Raw genomic sequence first — 16,156 nt, 5'->3', positions numbered from 1 at the left:
GTATCTCTAAATGGGGTAAATAAAGTATTAAAATAAAGCATATAAACTAAATATTATATTACCATAGTGAACCCTACTTATTGTTCTTAAACTCATTAATTCTCAATTACTTAACACAAACTAGAGTAATAATTAAAAGTATGCTATGACATGGTGCTTATCTGATACATTTAAAATTCATGGGAATAACTGTAAACAAAAAATATGGTTTAAGCAAAATTATCTGAATAAGCAAAATTTAACTAAGCTATGTCATTATAACTAAGCTACGCCATTGTAATAACTTTCAACTTTAAAAAAGAGCATATTGAATGACAGCAGCAATCAGCATTTGTTATTGGTACTCTGCACCACAGAGCAGCATCATAAATGTCTTCCATGAAATACAGACAGAAGATGTTAAATCAATTGCTATCACGATGATGAGCCAAGAGAGGATTTCTACTGCCCAAGAACAAGATGAAATGTATAATTCTATAACCTATACTACTTACCTTGTCTTTGAAGATATGTGGATTTTGGTATATGAAATCTCGGTAGCTTTCTGTTCGTATTTTGTCCTAGGGTGGAGAGAAGAAAACGCTGTGTTTATAGGACAGTCTACACAAATAAAATTTTTAAGGGAGATATTTGCCATATTAACACACATTGCTAGTTTCCATAGCAGTTTTTATACCTGGGATACCAAGCTTATTTTTTTCCTAAGAAAACAATAAAGAATAGAAATAGCAACAACACACAAAGAAAATATTTTATGAAGACTGAAACTCAAATAAGACCCAAGTTCTTAAAAATGTGTACATTTTCCTCTTGACATGCATCATCACCATAAGACTTAGAGTGATAATTAAAGCTAATAAAAGATGAACATGTTTTGCTCCTTTCAATAGGGCCTGGAAACTACAGCCTGATTCTCTGTACTAGAGCTATATTAAAATAAGGGAGAAGCCAAGTGCAGTGGCTCATGCCTGTAATACTCACTTGAAGCTAGGAGTTTGAGACCAGGCTGGGCAACAAAGTGAGACCCTGCCTCCAAAAAAAAATAGAAATAAAAATAACAGGCTGGGTTTGGTGGCTCACACCTGTAATCCCAGCACTTTGGGAGGCCGAGGCAAGAGGATCACTTGAGGTCAGGAGTTCGAGACCAGCCTGACCAACATGGAGTAACCCTGTCTCTACTAAAAATACAAAATTAGTCGGGTGTGGTGGCGCATGACTGTAATCCTAGCTACTGGGGAGGCTGAGGCAGGAGAATCTCTTGAACCCAGGAGGCAGAGGTTGCGGTGAGCTGAGATTGCACCATTGCACCCCAGCCTGGGCCAAAAGAGCGAAAATTCCGTCTCAAAAAACAAAAAAACAAAAACAAAAATAGAAAGGAGATAAAAATAAATAAATGTAAACATCGCAGCTACATACAAAAAATTACACTAAACTGGATACGTTTCAGCTACATACAAAAAATTACACTAAACTGGATACGTTTCAGCTACATAGAAAAAATTACACTAAACTGGATACGTTTTTCTAAGAAAGTCATTGATCAGCACCTATCTGATTTACATTCCTGTTTTGTCTGTAAAAATTTCTGTAGTAGGAAATGATGTTTAAAAGCCTGTAAGCCTAAAAGTAAATCAATTGAGCCCTGCAGCCCACATTATAAGGCTCCTACACTCTGGAGTCTCCCATAACCTGTGACCAAGGTAAACATGTAACTCTAACATTTATGCTGGTTCATGAACAGAGTTGATTCCCTAGGTTGAAACACATATTGACTGCAAATTAAGCAGTTAGGGGCTCTGCTGTCAAGTAAGTAAAATATGACTGTGATAAAAATAAATATCATAGAATGGGAATTCTAGTTTTAAGTTTCACATTAGGGTGAAAAGAACATATTACACCAATTGCTACAATATCAAAATTTTATACAAATCATACCCCCAATACATTTTTATGCCAATTGAGTCTTTTTTTTAATGCATAAAAGGAGATCTTAAAGGGCAAGTTGTTTTACTTAAGTACTAGACCTAAAAAGGGAATTGTCCATAATTAATTCCATGTTCTCTGATTCTCACTGCTTTACAAAAAAAATTTTAATTAGCCTTATTAAATCTCCTCCTGAAGTTAAGAATTACTAAGATGAATAAATGTATATATATTAACTAATTATCTAATTTTAAAACTTTTTTTCAAAGCATACCGTTTCATACACTTTTACAAATTTTACACTCTTCTGATACTATAACCAGTGATTTTTGCAGAAACGACAAAACTTACACAGAGTGAACATCAGTCAGGAATGCAATCACTCAGAAAGCTCCCACTAATCATACTGCCTGACCACTACTTCCCCTTAATCAAAAGAATTCCAACTGCTATCCTAATGCCATGCACTGCTGCTCAACTAAACTACAATCTTTCATTCTGGCTCTTACAATATATAAATCTGTTTTTGTTTGTATGCTCATGCTGGTGTAATGAAATCCAAAGTATACAAAACACAGTGTCTTGTATATAGCAGAGCTTCAATTCAGTCACTTAATTTTTGGAAAAAAAAATCCAATAAATACAAAAACGCAAGCAAATGAAAGAGTAGCCTTTATAACCATTTCTAAAAATTTATTCTAACAAAGGCTAACACGTCAATACAAAACAACAATAAACAGAAATTAAAAAAAAATTTTTATATCAACCTTGAAACTAAGAAAAATAAAATAACAAAATTACTGCTCCAATACTTAGGAGCAAGATAATATTTTAAGACTAGTAAAGTATCAAGAAATTATTCCTACAAATATAAAAAAAAGAATGAAGGTAAAGAAAAAAGTTATATACTACAAATTTTACATATACAAGCAACAGTATGTTTTTAATTTACAAGCTCATAAAGGTGGACCAAGTGCATGAGACAGGTGCAGATACAATAAAGAGAATGCAGCAAAGAAAAATTACTGAAATTTCACTTTACTAAATGGTACTATGATCTGTGATAAATGTACAACAGAATGAATAATGTTTCTCTTAAAACAAAGAAGACCGATGCATTTCGGATTTATAGTGTTAGCCAACGATGACTCTTCTTCAAAAAGATAAAGTGGCAAGGAATTCTGAAAGTTCATGTAATCTATCCCTCTATCAATTATATCTCTGGAATTCAAAAAAGGTATCTTCATCTTATCTAAAGAAATAAGATCACAAGCTACTTTTATTTAAAATTATAATTAAAACATGTACCAAAAATAGTGTCATGGAAAGACATGAAGCCAAGCAACAAAAAATCCAAATTATACTCTATAAAAACAAGGCCAATGCCCAGCATAAAAATATGTCCTGTAAATATGATTTCTCAATTTTAAATGATTTATAAAAATTAGGTAAGATTCTAGTGGTAATATACCTTGAACAGTTTATGTGTGCTAAGAATCGTTCTAAGAAACAAGAAATAAAGCTGTGATATAAGGCATGCTTCACATTCATCCAAGGCACGTAACTTGGCAAAATGCAAATGAATAAACAGTTCTTTTTGAATCAACTATCCATATGTCCTATAGACATTTAATCAAATCATTTCCAAGGGGAGGAAATTACACTGCACAAGAACTAAAGGAAGCTAAGGCACAAAGAATGATATTTAAGTGATTCTCTCAAAGGGAAAAGGTGGCGCTGGAAACTTCAAGTTGGAACTTCTTAAATCTATACGTACATTGAAAGGAGTTAAACATACCAGAGCAGGTGTGAAATCTTATGGTTACTGACATATAGATACAAGTGTCCAGGATAAAGATTTGTAAATGGTAAGTACTCAAACTGAATTTCCCTGATGATTGTACTCACAACACTCAACACTCTACTGAAAGTTTCGGTGACCTTTAATCTGTCTGAAAAGCCCAACACAATTTCCATACCAAAGGAATGAAAGGTTTATGGTATTTAAGCTGATGGGGTGATTTAAAATGACAAACATGGCCCTAGATAAACCTCTTTAAAGAAAATACTCTAAACATAAAAAAATTATTTTAATAAAGAAAATGAAGCAAGTCAATTTCTTTTCAACAAATTCACTGAGACTTAAAATAACGTATTACTTATAATAACATATCTATTATTTATAATGTTATGCCATTACCTACATGACAAAAAAAAGCACAACCATGACATGCAATTAGTAATGACATGACAATGTTTTAAAAGACCCTATATAAGTACAATTATCAATTACCAAACTTCTATTCTGTGATCCAGCAAAACTGAATCAACAAAATATATACATGTTATCAAATATCCCTGGTTAGCTTAAATGCCTATGCTTCAGGGAAACCATAAAATAAAACAATCTCTGAAAGAAGGATTTAGAAAGGGATATTTTGTTTGTTGGTTTTAAGAACAGGTAATGGTGGCATCTAAAATTCAGAGATAAACATCTAAAACTTTCAATTTTACGTTCCAACATTTATTTTACTCTATGTAGATATTCTCAATTTCACTGAACTAAAAATTACATCTTCCTATTTTACAATCTATAATACTTAATAAAATGTATAATTATCAAGTATAGCTAGAAATCAACTTCTATTTTATATGGATATTACCGTTATAAAAATTAAAACCAGCCAGATTTAAATACAGTCACATGTTGCTTAATGCTAGGGATACTTCTGAGAAATGTGTTGTTGTGTGAACATCATAGAGAATACTTCACAAATGGAGATGGTATATAGCCTACTACACACCTAGGCTCTGTAAGATAGCCTATTACTCCTAGGCTACAAACCTGTACAGCATGTCACTGACTGAATACTGTAGGCAACTGTAACACAATGGTATTTGTGTATCTAAGCATATCTAAAGATAGAAAAGGTACAGTAAAAATATGGCATTACGGTGAAACCCCGTCTCTACTAAAAAATACAAAAAATTAGCCAGGCGCCATGGCGGGCACCTGTAGTCCCAGCTACTCGGTAGGCTGAGGCAAGAGAATGGCGTGAACCCGGGAGGCGGAGCTTGCAGTGAGCCGAGATCGCGCCACTGCACTCCAGCCTGGGTGACAGAGCGAGACTCCATCTCAACAACAACAACAAAAAAATATGGCATTATAGTCTCATGGAAGCACCATCACACCAGTCTGACTGACCAAAACACTAGCATGCAGTGCACAACTGTACCTAATTTGACCAATTCAGGAAATACTCCTATATGTCAATTATTTCAAATGTAAAAAAGTTACACCATAATAATTGTGAGATTTATAATTAAACTTTATATCAAAGAATTATTATTGGCCCAAACAAAAGTCAGTATGGCTATTTAAAACACTGAAATTAATCATTTCCTTTACACATTAAAAGGTAATATATAATTTAATCCATCTAATTGTTCCTGTTTAATAGCTGCCCTCGAGAAGACTAAAATTGTCGTTTTTCCAATATTTTAAGGAAAAAGTGGTTTCATAAAAAGATTAATGATTTTAAATGGAATGTACAAATGACTGATGCCTCTGTAATCTTTTTTTTTTTTTTTTTAAATAGAGACAGGGTCTCACTATATTGCCCAGGCTGGTGTCAAACTCCTGGGCTCAAGCAATCCTCCTGCCTCGGGCTCCCAAAGTGCTGGTATTACAGGCATGTGCCACTGTGCCCAGTCTTGTAATATTTTCAACCCAAGATGAGCTACCAAGCACCAAAGAGGTGTTTAAAAAGCAGTTCTCCCCACCCAAAAAAAAGAGGTCTCTTATAGTGCACACATATATTAAGAAAGAACCTGTTCTATTTTTCCTTTAGTATGGATTTGACGCATTTGTGTTCTTTTCTAACCTTTAGCATTTCTTCATGTATCCCATAATGCCCGTATGAGCTGAAATAAACACCATCCTCATCCTCCTGGAGGTCCGCAATGACACTAGCAGATGACGAGCAGGTTCTGACATCTGTGTGCATCACAAAATCCTGAGCAAATTGTCTGTAATCAATTTGAAATACACCCTTGAGACAGGTTTATTGGACCATGAATAAAGGAAAGGCTAGAGGTTGAGGAAGAGGAAAGGGGAGGCAGTACAGCGTGATGAGTCTTCTAAATCACATTCTATCTTGAACAACTGAAAGCTCCCCCTGCGGGATCTGAAGCAATGGCAATATTCAGAAACAATTATACGCACTCCTTCTACAAACCACAATAGCAATGCCAACCGCAGATTATAGCTCCTTATGTCTTTCAACTGAACAAATAAGCATATTACTTTTATAATCCTCTATGATTTCTATTGTTTTAAAATCCTTTTTTAGCAAATGAATCAATGTCGTTTATTTCAGCTCTATTAATATTCTTTAAAACCATATTATTTCTTGGGAGTATTATGTAAGCAGAAAGTAGACCCAAATAGATAATTATTTACATACACCAGCACCACCCACTCCAGCTCTAAAACTTAGATCCCTCTCCGATCATGACATATTAGGAATCCATAAGGTATATAAAAGGGAGAAGTTCAAAGGGGCAAAAGGTAGAGCTGGTGTTGGTTACTTGGTTACCTAGCATAAAAATTCTGAAACAGGGAAGAGGAACTACAATTGGCTCTACTATCTTTCCTGCTGGACATTCATTCTGGCAAACCATCAGATGGGTACTCAGGCAACAGCAAACAGCTTACAAATCCAACAGGAAGGCCTGTGAGGTATACTTGTCAGAAATGCAGAATCTCAGGCCCTATTCTCAATCTTCTGAATCAGAATTTACATTTTAACACGATCCCAGTTGATTCCTATGCACATTAAACTTTGAAAAGTACTACACCAGTAGAATGCTAATTTATTCACTGGAAAAAACTGTCACCGTGTATCTGGTTTTCTGGGTTCATACTACACCATAATTACATTTTGATTCCCCCCCACCGACCCCACCCCGACAAAGTCTTGCTCTGTTGCCCAGGCTGGAGTACAGTGGTGCGATCTCAGCTCACTGCAACCTCCCCTTCCCGGATTCAAGTAATCCTCCTGTCTCAGCCTCCCAAGTAGCTGGGATTACAGGCATGCACCACCACAACCCGGCTAATTTTTGTATTTTTAGTAGAGACAGGGTTTCACCATGTTGGCCAGGCTGGTCTCAAACTCCTGACCTCATGATCCTCCTGCCTCGGCCTCCCAAAGTGCTGAGATTACAGGTGTGAGCCACCACACCCAGCCTACATTTTGATTCTTTAAAAATAAAAACTTCAACCCTGTATTTTCCCCAAACCTCAAAAAGATTAATCCTTCCACTTTAAAAAACTAGGATAGAAAAAGTAAAATGGAGAAATCAACACAAACAGGAAAACTGAAAGGAAGGCAATAAAGAACAAAAACATTCATGAGGACAACATTTGTCAGAACATATCAGAATAGGTAAAACTGTAAGATTTTATATTAACTATATCCATAGTGTACAAAAATGCTACATATCTTTAACAGTATGAAGATAAAATATCTACATTGTACTTTCCAGTATATGAAATGTTCTACTATATTCTACTTTGCCATTAGGTTGTATTATTCTGGAGATCTAAAGAATTAATTTTGCAAGATTGATAAATTACTTCATTTTTTGCAGATCCTCACGTGCTCTAGCCAATGCGGCTTCAGCAGACAGTGCCCTGGCTTCCATATGTTTCAATTTTTCAACAACAGATGTATTTTCACTGAGTCCATTGGGGTATGAGAAGGGTACTGACACCGGTTCATAAAGATCTTCTACATCTAAAGAAATAAATGGACATTATTATCAGGCCATCTTATAACAATAAAACAAGTATAAATATGTTAGGAATAAATATGCCCTAAGTTTCTACTATGTGGCCAATTGAGAAAGATTAGTGAAAGTACTTTTAATTGAATATTACTCATCTTGGCTTTGCACAGTGGCTCTTGCCTGTAATCCCAGCACTTTGGAAGGCCGAGGCAGGCAGATCACTTGAGGCCAACAGTTCAAGACCAGCCTGGCCAATTTGGTGAAACCTTGTCTCTACTAAAAAAAAAAAAAATACAAAAAGTTAGCCAGGTCTGGTGGTGCGAGCCTTTAGTCCCAGCTACCTGGGAGGCTGAGGCAGAAGAATTGCTTGAACCTCGGAAGCGGAGGTTGCAGTGAGCTGAGATCGCACCACTGTACTCCAACCTGGGCAATACAGTGAGACTCGGTCTTAAAAGTAATAATGATAATAATAAATACTTATCATCTACACTATTTTAATTTGAATTCAAAGAGCATGCTGTTAGTCTAAGTTTTTCATTAGTTGGCTAAACTGAACATATATTTAAATATTAATTATTAATTATACTCAACCAAATCCAGGAAGAAAGAAAAAAGTAGAAAGAAAAAAACCTAATATTTATTGATCAGCAGGTATCTTTCGAGTACATCATTACATCTTGTTTTATTCTCAAAACACAGTTAAGATGTATTTATCCCTATTTTAGGCAAGGAAAAAATAAATTTCAGAGAAATTAAGTGACTATCCTAAAGTTATATATCTGTTTATGGAGGAACTAAGATTTAAACCCAAACCTGCCTTCCCAGCCCACGTTCTTGCCATTACACAAAGCCACCTCCTAGCCCATGTCCTTATTGTAGCAGGTATTAAATTCAGATATTGCTTAAGGAAAATCCTGCCTATATGACAATATGAATGAACATGGAGGACATTATGTGAAGCAAAATAAGCCAGACACAAACAGACAAATACTGTGTGATCTCACTCTTGTGTGGAATTAAAAAAAAACTCACAGCAGCAGAGAGTGGAATGGTGGTGGGAATGAGGAGATGTTGGTCAAAGGGTACACACTTTCAGCTACAAGATGAGTAAGTTCTGGGCATCTGTCTATTGTAAAGTGACTATAGTTAAAAATGCTGCACTGTATACTTGAAATCTGCAGACAGTAGATCTTAACTGTTCTCACCACAAAAATAAAAAATGGAATGTGAGGTGATGATGTTAATCAGCTTGGTTATGGTAATCATTTCACAATGTATATGTATATCAAATCATCACATTGTATACCTGAAATGTACACAATTTTCACTTATCAATTATACCTGAATAAAACTGGAGGAAAAAAAAAACATTCCTAAGGACAGTGTGTAAAGAATTCTACACATTCAATAATTTTTCATCCTGGGCAAGGTGGAGTGAAATCTATACACTAAAGTCTTATTGCTGATATTATTAAATATCCTAATTCCTAGTATTTAATTTTAATTTCACTTCTCTACAAAGAGAAGTTAATATATGTAGTTAGTGAATTTCACAAAATCAGTGTCCATTTACTGATCTAACTTTCGGATCAACTTAAGGCAGTGAGCAGTGCAAATATTACATTTTCCCCTCAGGATAGCACTGGAAGAAACGTGACTTCGTAAAAATTCCTATTCATTTTTTAGTTGTGAAGACACGTCCTTGGAATTAGGACAAAATAGCTAAGCCAAACGAATGCATTATACTATAAGAGACTACAGCCTAAGTTGAATTCTTGTTATAAAAGCAGTGCAGGGTGTCACTAACTTCTCATCACTGTGGCAGAATATTGAGTCACTGAGGTTTAAAAACTGCATCATTCACTATCTAATTCACCAAAAATTAATGAGCACAACAAAATATTTCCAAACTATATAAGGCTGGTATACTGTATTTTCTACTTCCTACTACAAACCTCATTTTGTATTTTGATTTCAAAATTCTTCAAACTGTTTGGCCAGTTTCTGTTTTGCTTTCTGCTGCAATAAAAATTAGTCATAATAAAAACTTTTTAATGTTAAGAATATGCAGATAATTATATATTAAAGATTAAACTTAGAGATTTGAAAAAAAGAGGATTCAGTAAATATTAAGATTCCTAACTACAATTTGCTAGAACAGTCTAATTCAAAGGCCTAAACCATATTCAGAAAGATGAACATCTACATCTACCTTCTGTCTCAGGATGTTCAAATCACCTGGATACTTCTTTCGGGCAGAGAAGAATTACTGCAAAAGCTGACCAATTTTTCAGTAAAATATAACAATTATAAATGTGTATAAACCTCACATAAGAGCTCCAAAATACATGAAGCAATTAAAGGCAAAACCAGACAATCTTTTGATCACAGAGTTTTTAGTTTTTTTAGACAGTCTTGCTCTGTCACCTGTATCCCAGGTTCAAGTGATTCTCCTGCCTCAACCTCCCGAGTAGCTGGGACTACAGGCGCCCGCCACCACGCCCGGCTAATTTTTTGTATTTTTAGTAGAGATGGGGTTTCACTGTGTTAGCCATGATGGTCTGGATCTCCTGACCTCCTGATCTGCCTGTAGCCTCCCAAAGTGTTGGGATTACAGGCGTGAGCCACCACACCTGGCCGACTATTAGTTTTTAAGCAACTTAACTTTTCTACTGAAACTAATTACCTGATGAAGCATTTAGAGAATTTTAAAAAGCATGTCTTTTCCTAAAACACTCTACCTCCATTTTACCGTTAACAAATGGCCTTATGTTAATTAAAGGAGATACACTTATGTTCATCTTACCAAATTGAAGTAAAAGGTCATCTTCTAATACTGGCTTCAAATACTCTTCTTTCTCCCAAGGCACTGGGTTGTATATGGAATTCATGTACTCAACTGTAGGATTCTGGATATAAAATTAATCTCATGTTTTTTTTCATTACATATAATCACAAAATCCCCTTAGTAAAAACTACAGAAATTAAACAAAAAGGAAATCATGTTTGCATTACACAAAGTCAGTATGTCTCTAAAAAGTCTACGTGCCTGTCATTTCATTAACTTGCTGGATGATTGCTTAATCAGCAGTTTCAATGCAGAGTTTTTTTTACTGTTTGGATTTGGGGAAAGCCTTGTCATGTCATTAGACATTCATTTAAACAGGACAAAAAAAAAAAAAAAGTATCTGAAAAAAACAGAATAAAAAAGAGCAACCAAAATACTTAAAATCACATTAGAAATTATTTCTGATTTTACGGATCCTGTCCATCAGTATTTCCCTTTATTTGACACTGAATTACTTTTTCACATACACCGATTCATCTCTTAGATGCAGTGAAAACAATATTTGTTCGTTATGGTAGACATTTACATGGTGCTTTCTGCTGTGCTACCTCCTAATGTCCGTGATTCCCCCAATATGATGAGTACCAAATTTAATGCAGTTCCTCATATTCTTTTAAATAATCAGTACACTGACAGTCACTGTAGCATTTCTTTGATTTCTAAACGAAATTATAAATTAAGCTGTCAACTTACCTTAAGTCTAATAAAATTTATTAGCTTAATGTATCCATAAAATTCAAGTCCTAAAGGGGGAAAAAGATAATTCACCTATGTTAACATAATGAGTTTTGTTTAACTGACCTGTTCTATAAAGCCTTCTCTGATTAAACAATAAAATAATTCTGACCTCTAAATTACTACTTATATTTTGAATTTTATTAAGAATTAGAAGTAGTAATACAATGATACTTCTGAATATCTTGAGAAGCAGCCATAGATGACGAATTAAAGCTTTTGTAGTATTTCTAAAAAGATGGGAAACTGATTTTTAAAATTCTACTCCTCCTTTGTCAGAACAATACTAATCTGGAAAATTAGATCCACATTTTACCAAGTATTTGGCAACTGATATCAGAGCTGAAAGTATTAAATCCCTAATTTTTACGGTGTGTATCAAATTATAATTTTGCCAGGACATGGTGTATACTAGCTTTTACATGAAGTTAAATGATGCAAGCCCAATAAGGCTTGTTATCTGGTTCTCGTATCTTTCCAGAAATGAAGCAGCATTTAAAACAAAGGAAAGCAGTAATACATCCAACCAACCAATTATTTGTCATAAAACTCTTGTTATGAGAAAGCTTTAATAGTATACAAACGCCCTATGTCGGTAAGTTAAAAAAAAAAGCAAAACAAAATTCTATCTTAAGTATGATTCTAATACTTTAGAAATGCAACATTAAAAACATTAAGGCTGGGCACAGTGGCTCATGCCTGTAATCCCAGCACTTTGGGAGGCCAAGGCAGGCGGATCACCTGAGGTTGGGAGTTCCAGACCAGCCTGACCAACATGGAGAAACCCTGTCTCTACTAAAAATACAAAATTAGCCAGTGTGGTGGCGAATGCCTATAATCCCAGCTACTCGGGAGGCTGAGGCAGGAGAATCACTTGAACCCGGGAGGCGGAGGTTGCAGTGAACCGAGATCGTGCCATTGCACTCCAGCCTGGGCAACAAGAGCGAGACTGCGTCTCAAAAACAAAAACAAAAACAAAAAACATTAAAAAATGAGGCTGTCATTTATGCCTTACGAAAGTACTTGCAGTTGAATTTATGATTTATAAACATGTGATACCACGTATTTATCTGACACTGAAACATCTGTTAGTATTTGCTATTCTTCAGTAATGTCCCTTCTTAGTTGTCAACAAATATAGGGACCAAAAAACCTATTCTGTATTTTTTTTTTTTTTTTTGAGACGGCGTCTCAGTCTGTCACCCAGGCTGGAGTGCAGTGGCATGATCTTAGCTCACTGCAACCTCCGCCTCCCGGGTTCAAGTAATTCTCCTGTCTCAGCCTCCCAAGTAGCTGGGACTACAGGCACATGCCACCATGCCCGACTAATTTTTTGTATTTTTAGTAGAGTCGGGTTTTCACTGGGTTAGCCAGGATGGTCTCGATCTCCTGACCTTGTGATCCACCCGCCTTGGCCTCCCAAAGGTTTTCACTGGGTTAGCCAGGATGGTCTCGATCTCTTGACCTTGTGATCCACCCGCCTTGGCCTCCCAAAGTGTTGGAATCACAGGCGTGAGCCACAGCACCTGGCCTATTTAGTTAATTTTATTGTAGTATAGCTCTTCTACATCCATTTAAAGTGGAAGGCCTTAATTGTAAGGCAAGTGTGTTTAAATAAAAGTTTCAATAGAAACATCACCTGAGTATTTTGCATATTAACCTTAACTTCATCACTCTTTTTCCAGTCTCTACCAAACTTTGTATAAAACTCAGTCTCGTAGGCTGTGAAGTTCATGTCATGCTTTGAGCTGATTGTCTTTTTTCAAATGACCTGCCTCCTTTTTCGAGTCCTACATCTACACTTGCTCTCCCTAAATCTAATATGTAATCACATAAAATGTAAAAATGTAATCACATGCCAAGTCTGTTTTTGTTTTTAGTTGAAAAGCTAATATAAGCTTAAATACAGTGAATCTTGTCTAGAAGAGTGACTTATTCATCTTTTCTCAAGGACCGCTTGTCAAAAAAACTCCATTTCCACAAGATGTTGCTGTGTGATTCGCCATATTAAACTCGTACAGAAAAGGGTCTGAAAAACTATAAAATCTGAACTTATATTTCACAGATTTTTTTTTTTTTTTGAGAAGAGTCTCACTCTGTTGCCCAGGCTGGAGTGCAGTGATACCATCTCAGCTCACTGCCACCTCTGCCTCCCAGGTTTAAGCAATTCACCTGCCTCAGTCTTCTGAGCAGCTGCTATTACAGGTGTGCGTCACCACACCCAGATAACTTTTGTATTTTAGTACAGGTGGGGTTTCAGCATGTTGGCCAGGCTGGTCTTGAACTCCCGACCTAAAGTGATCCACCCACCTCGGCCTCCCAAAGTGCTGGGATTACAGGCGTGAGCTGCCACGCCTGGCCAAATTTCACAACTTAAATTGCCTTTATTCTAAAAACTACTCACCATGTTTATGAACCATGCTGTCAATATTAAACTGATGCTCAGACTTACAGTGTGAAAATGTTTCTTCAGCAGATGTGAATAACCTGAAAAATCAAGCAATAGCTTCACGGAATAGTCCCCTAAGAAGTCTAAATACTGATTTCATGTTACATATACACTTTTTTTTTTTTTTTTTTTTACTCTGCTGGTTTCTAGTTTTACTTCCAATTAAGAAAAAACAAACACACTTGTATCTGAAAGGAAGGGAACCCAGCACTTTTAAAGGGAATTAGTACTTCTGAGTCCCATTTTATACCTAAAACCAATTATCCTTTAAATGTCAAAGTGAATTTATTTGTCAAATAATATCACTGATTTTATCAAAAGGCTTTTAAGAGAGTTCCCTTTGATAGAGTCTGTTTCTCTCAAGTCATACAATTTCTCTACTTGAGATTCTTTTCTCCTCTAAGTGTCAACTCTGCTTTCAGAGGCTTTGAACTGGCACAGCTCAAACTGCTTTTACAAATAAAGCATAAAATGTCATTTTACAGCTGGCATACTCCCCAAGTGCCTTATTTCAAAAGTGATCTTGTAGTATTCCCAACGTACTTGCATCACAGACACTGTGAGGATCAATCCTCTTTATTATGTGACATGCAAATCTGAAGGCTACTTAAAGACAGGAATACACAGCAGAGAAGCTGTATACCTTATCTATATTCCTAACACATGTGGAGCATTAGTTTTCCACAAATGTTTACCGAGATAGGTTATTTGGACTATTTATGGAGGCTATCACAGCCACTGCACCACTGGTGCTCAGTAAATATCTTATGACAACTAGAATATATACAGGAATTCTATCTACCCAATGGGGCTACAGATGAGAACACTAACGCACCACCACTCAGCACCATGCCCAGATACAGGGAACACTGGAAAATGTATTAAAGTAACACCGGCCAATGCCAACCGGGCCTCTTTCATGCCTACTTGCCTAGGACAGGAGCCAAAGCTTCCCAAGACTAACAGGCAGAATTTTAAGTGGCAAGAATGTGAGTTTGGAAATAAGCACATCACAGCTTTGTGACCTTGAGCAAATTATTGATACTACAGTCTTTTTCCTTAAGTGAAAAGTCCTACTTAAGTAAGGTGAACTTCCTTCTTAGACTATGGAAACCGCTCAAATAAAAAAGAAATGTTTCACCTGAGAAGCTCTGTAGTGGTCAAAGAATTAGCATAGTAAAGCCGGAAGGCTCCGTAGGGATTATCTAGTTCAGGGTGGCTGCCAAATATGTTACTCATTAGTAACTTCACTGTTACTTCCGATCTTGTCCTCATAAAAGCAGAATATTCTTAGACCCAACCCCGACTTGGAAGGATTCAGGTGCAGAGTTCAGTATCATTTTGTTTTCAGCGTCTCAAGTGACAAGATTTGGGAACCACAGATTCAATGCTCTACGAGTCAAAAGCTCGTAGTACAACCGGCCTTCCAGTTCACGGTTCCCCCTCTCTACTACCGAGGGTCCTCCTTCTCCACAAGCCCTCACCCCAGACCAGTGGTTCCAGAATTCAGAGACAGGCCACTCTGGCTTGCCTCCCGCCCGAACGCGTTCCTGGGCACACAGACCCCACGCGCCCGGGCACCCTAGGGCAGAGGCCAGGCGCTGAGGCGGACGAACCTGTTACAGAACAGGCAGGGGGTCTGCTGCTTGTCGTGGGGGAGATCTGCATCGTCCTCATCCTCCCAGGCGGCCTCGTCCCCGCTGTCCGACAGTTCTGGCAGGTCCTCCTCATTCTCCACAGCGCCCCGGCCGCCTAACACACACACACAACAATCAGATCGGCCTCGGACACCGGTGCGGCCCGGGGGCTCGAGGAGCAGGTGAGGATGGGCTCTCCTCCGCCCCGTTCGCCCGCGGCCCTCACTCAGCACCTCCTTCATGATCCCTGCGAGCCCCCCACCCTGCCCGGGCCCGTGTCCCGGAGGGTCTTCCACCGGCCCCACAGCGGCGCGGCCTGGGGCTGGACGAGCCGGGTGCTGAGGGGCCAGGGTACCCACCGGTAGCGCCAGACGCTAACGAGCACATGGCTGTGGTGCCCCGAGAGCCCGGCGTGTCTGGGGGCGGGGACCGGGTTGGGCAACGAGCGCGCGCAGCGGCCGCCGACTCCAGGAACGAGCGCGAGCACAAGCGCGAACCCGCGGCGGGACCGGGGCTCCGGAAACTTCGCAGACCGCCGGGAACGCCGAAGCGCGCGCTGGCTCGCAATCGCTTCCGGCCTCGAGGCGCCGTGCGGGTCACGTGAGATGGGGGCGGGGCGAGAGCGGGGGCTCCGCCTCCTCCTGCCGCAGGGTTGGCGCAGTGCGCGCTGAAGAGGCGCGCTGATGACGGTTAATGTTGCAGCCCGGAAGATGACTTTTGTCACCTCCTTGGGTTGCGGCAGGCGTTAGTGGGCGGTCGCGGCCCGCTGCTGTG

General features: G+C 38.0%; 1 protein-coding gene across 2 annotated transcripts in view; it reads right to left on the bottom strand.

The window, feature by feature from the left end:
* PRMT3 (protein arginine methyltransferase 3) overlaps window positions 1-15,944 on the bottom strand; it is a 128,083-nt gene extending 112,139 nt beyond the window's left edge. The window contains exons 1-7 of one of the 2 annotated variants that reach the window (XM_057299124.2): window positions 15,742-15,944; window positions 13,701-13,783; window positions 11,255-11,304; window positions 10,520-10,622; window positions 7,562-7,721; window positions 5,808-5,952; window positions 495-560 (exon numbers count right to left, since the gene is read on the bottom strand). In XM_057299124.2, coding sequence (XP_057155107.2) covers window positions 495-560; window positions 5,808-5,952; window positions 7,562-7,721; window positions 10,520-10,622; window positions 11,255-11,304; window positions 13,701-13,716 — 540 coding nt within the window. In that variant the 5' untranslated portion in view covers window positions 13,717-13,783; window positions 15,742-15,944. Of the gene's footprint in view, window positions 1-494; window positions 561-5,807; window positions 5,953-7,561; window positions 7,722-10,519; window positions 10,623-11,254; window positions 11,305-13,700; window positions 13,784-15,361; window positions 15,493-15,741 lie in introns of those variants that run through there. The other variant, XM_063608135.1, reaches the window with a different exon arrangement.
* Between the last annotated feature and the right edge of the window lie 212 nt (window positions 15,945-16,156).

This window comes from Pan paniscus, chromosome 9, assembly GCF_029289425.2.
Source record: "Pan paniscus chromosome 9, NHGRI_mPanPan1-v2.0_pri, whole genome shotgun sequence".
NCBI lineage: Eukaryota > Metazoa > Chordata > Mammalia > Primates > Hominidae > Pan > Pan paniscus.
The sequence above is the reverse complement of the archived record's forward strand: the minus strand, read 5'-3'. Positions and strand labels throughout refer to the sequence as shown.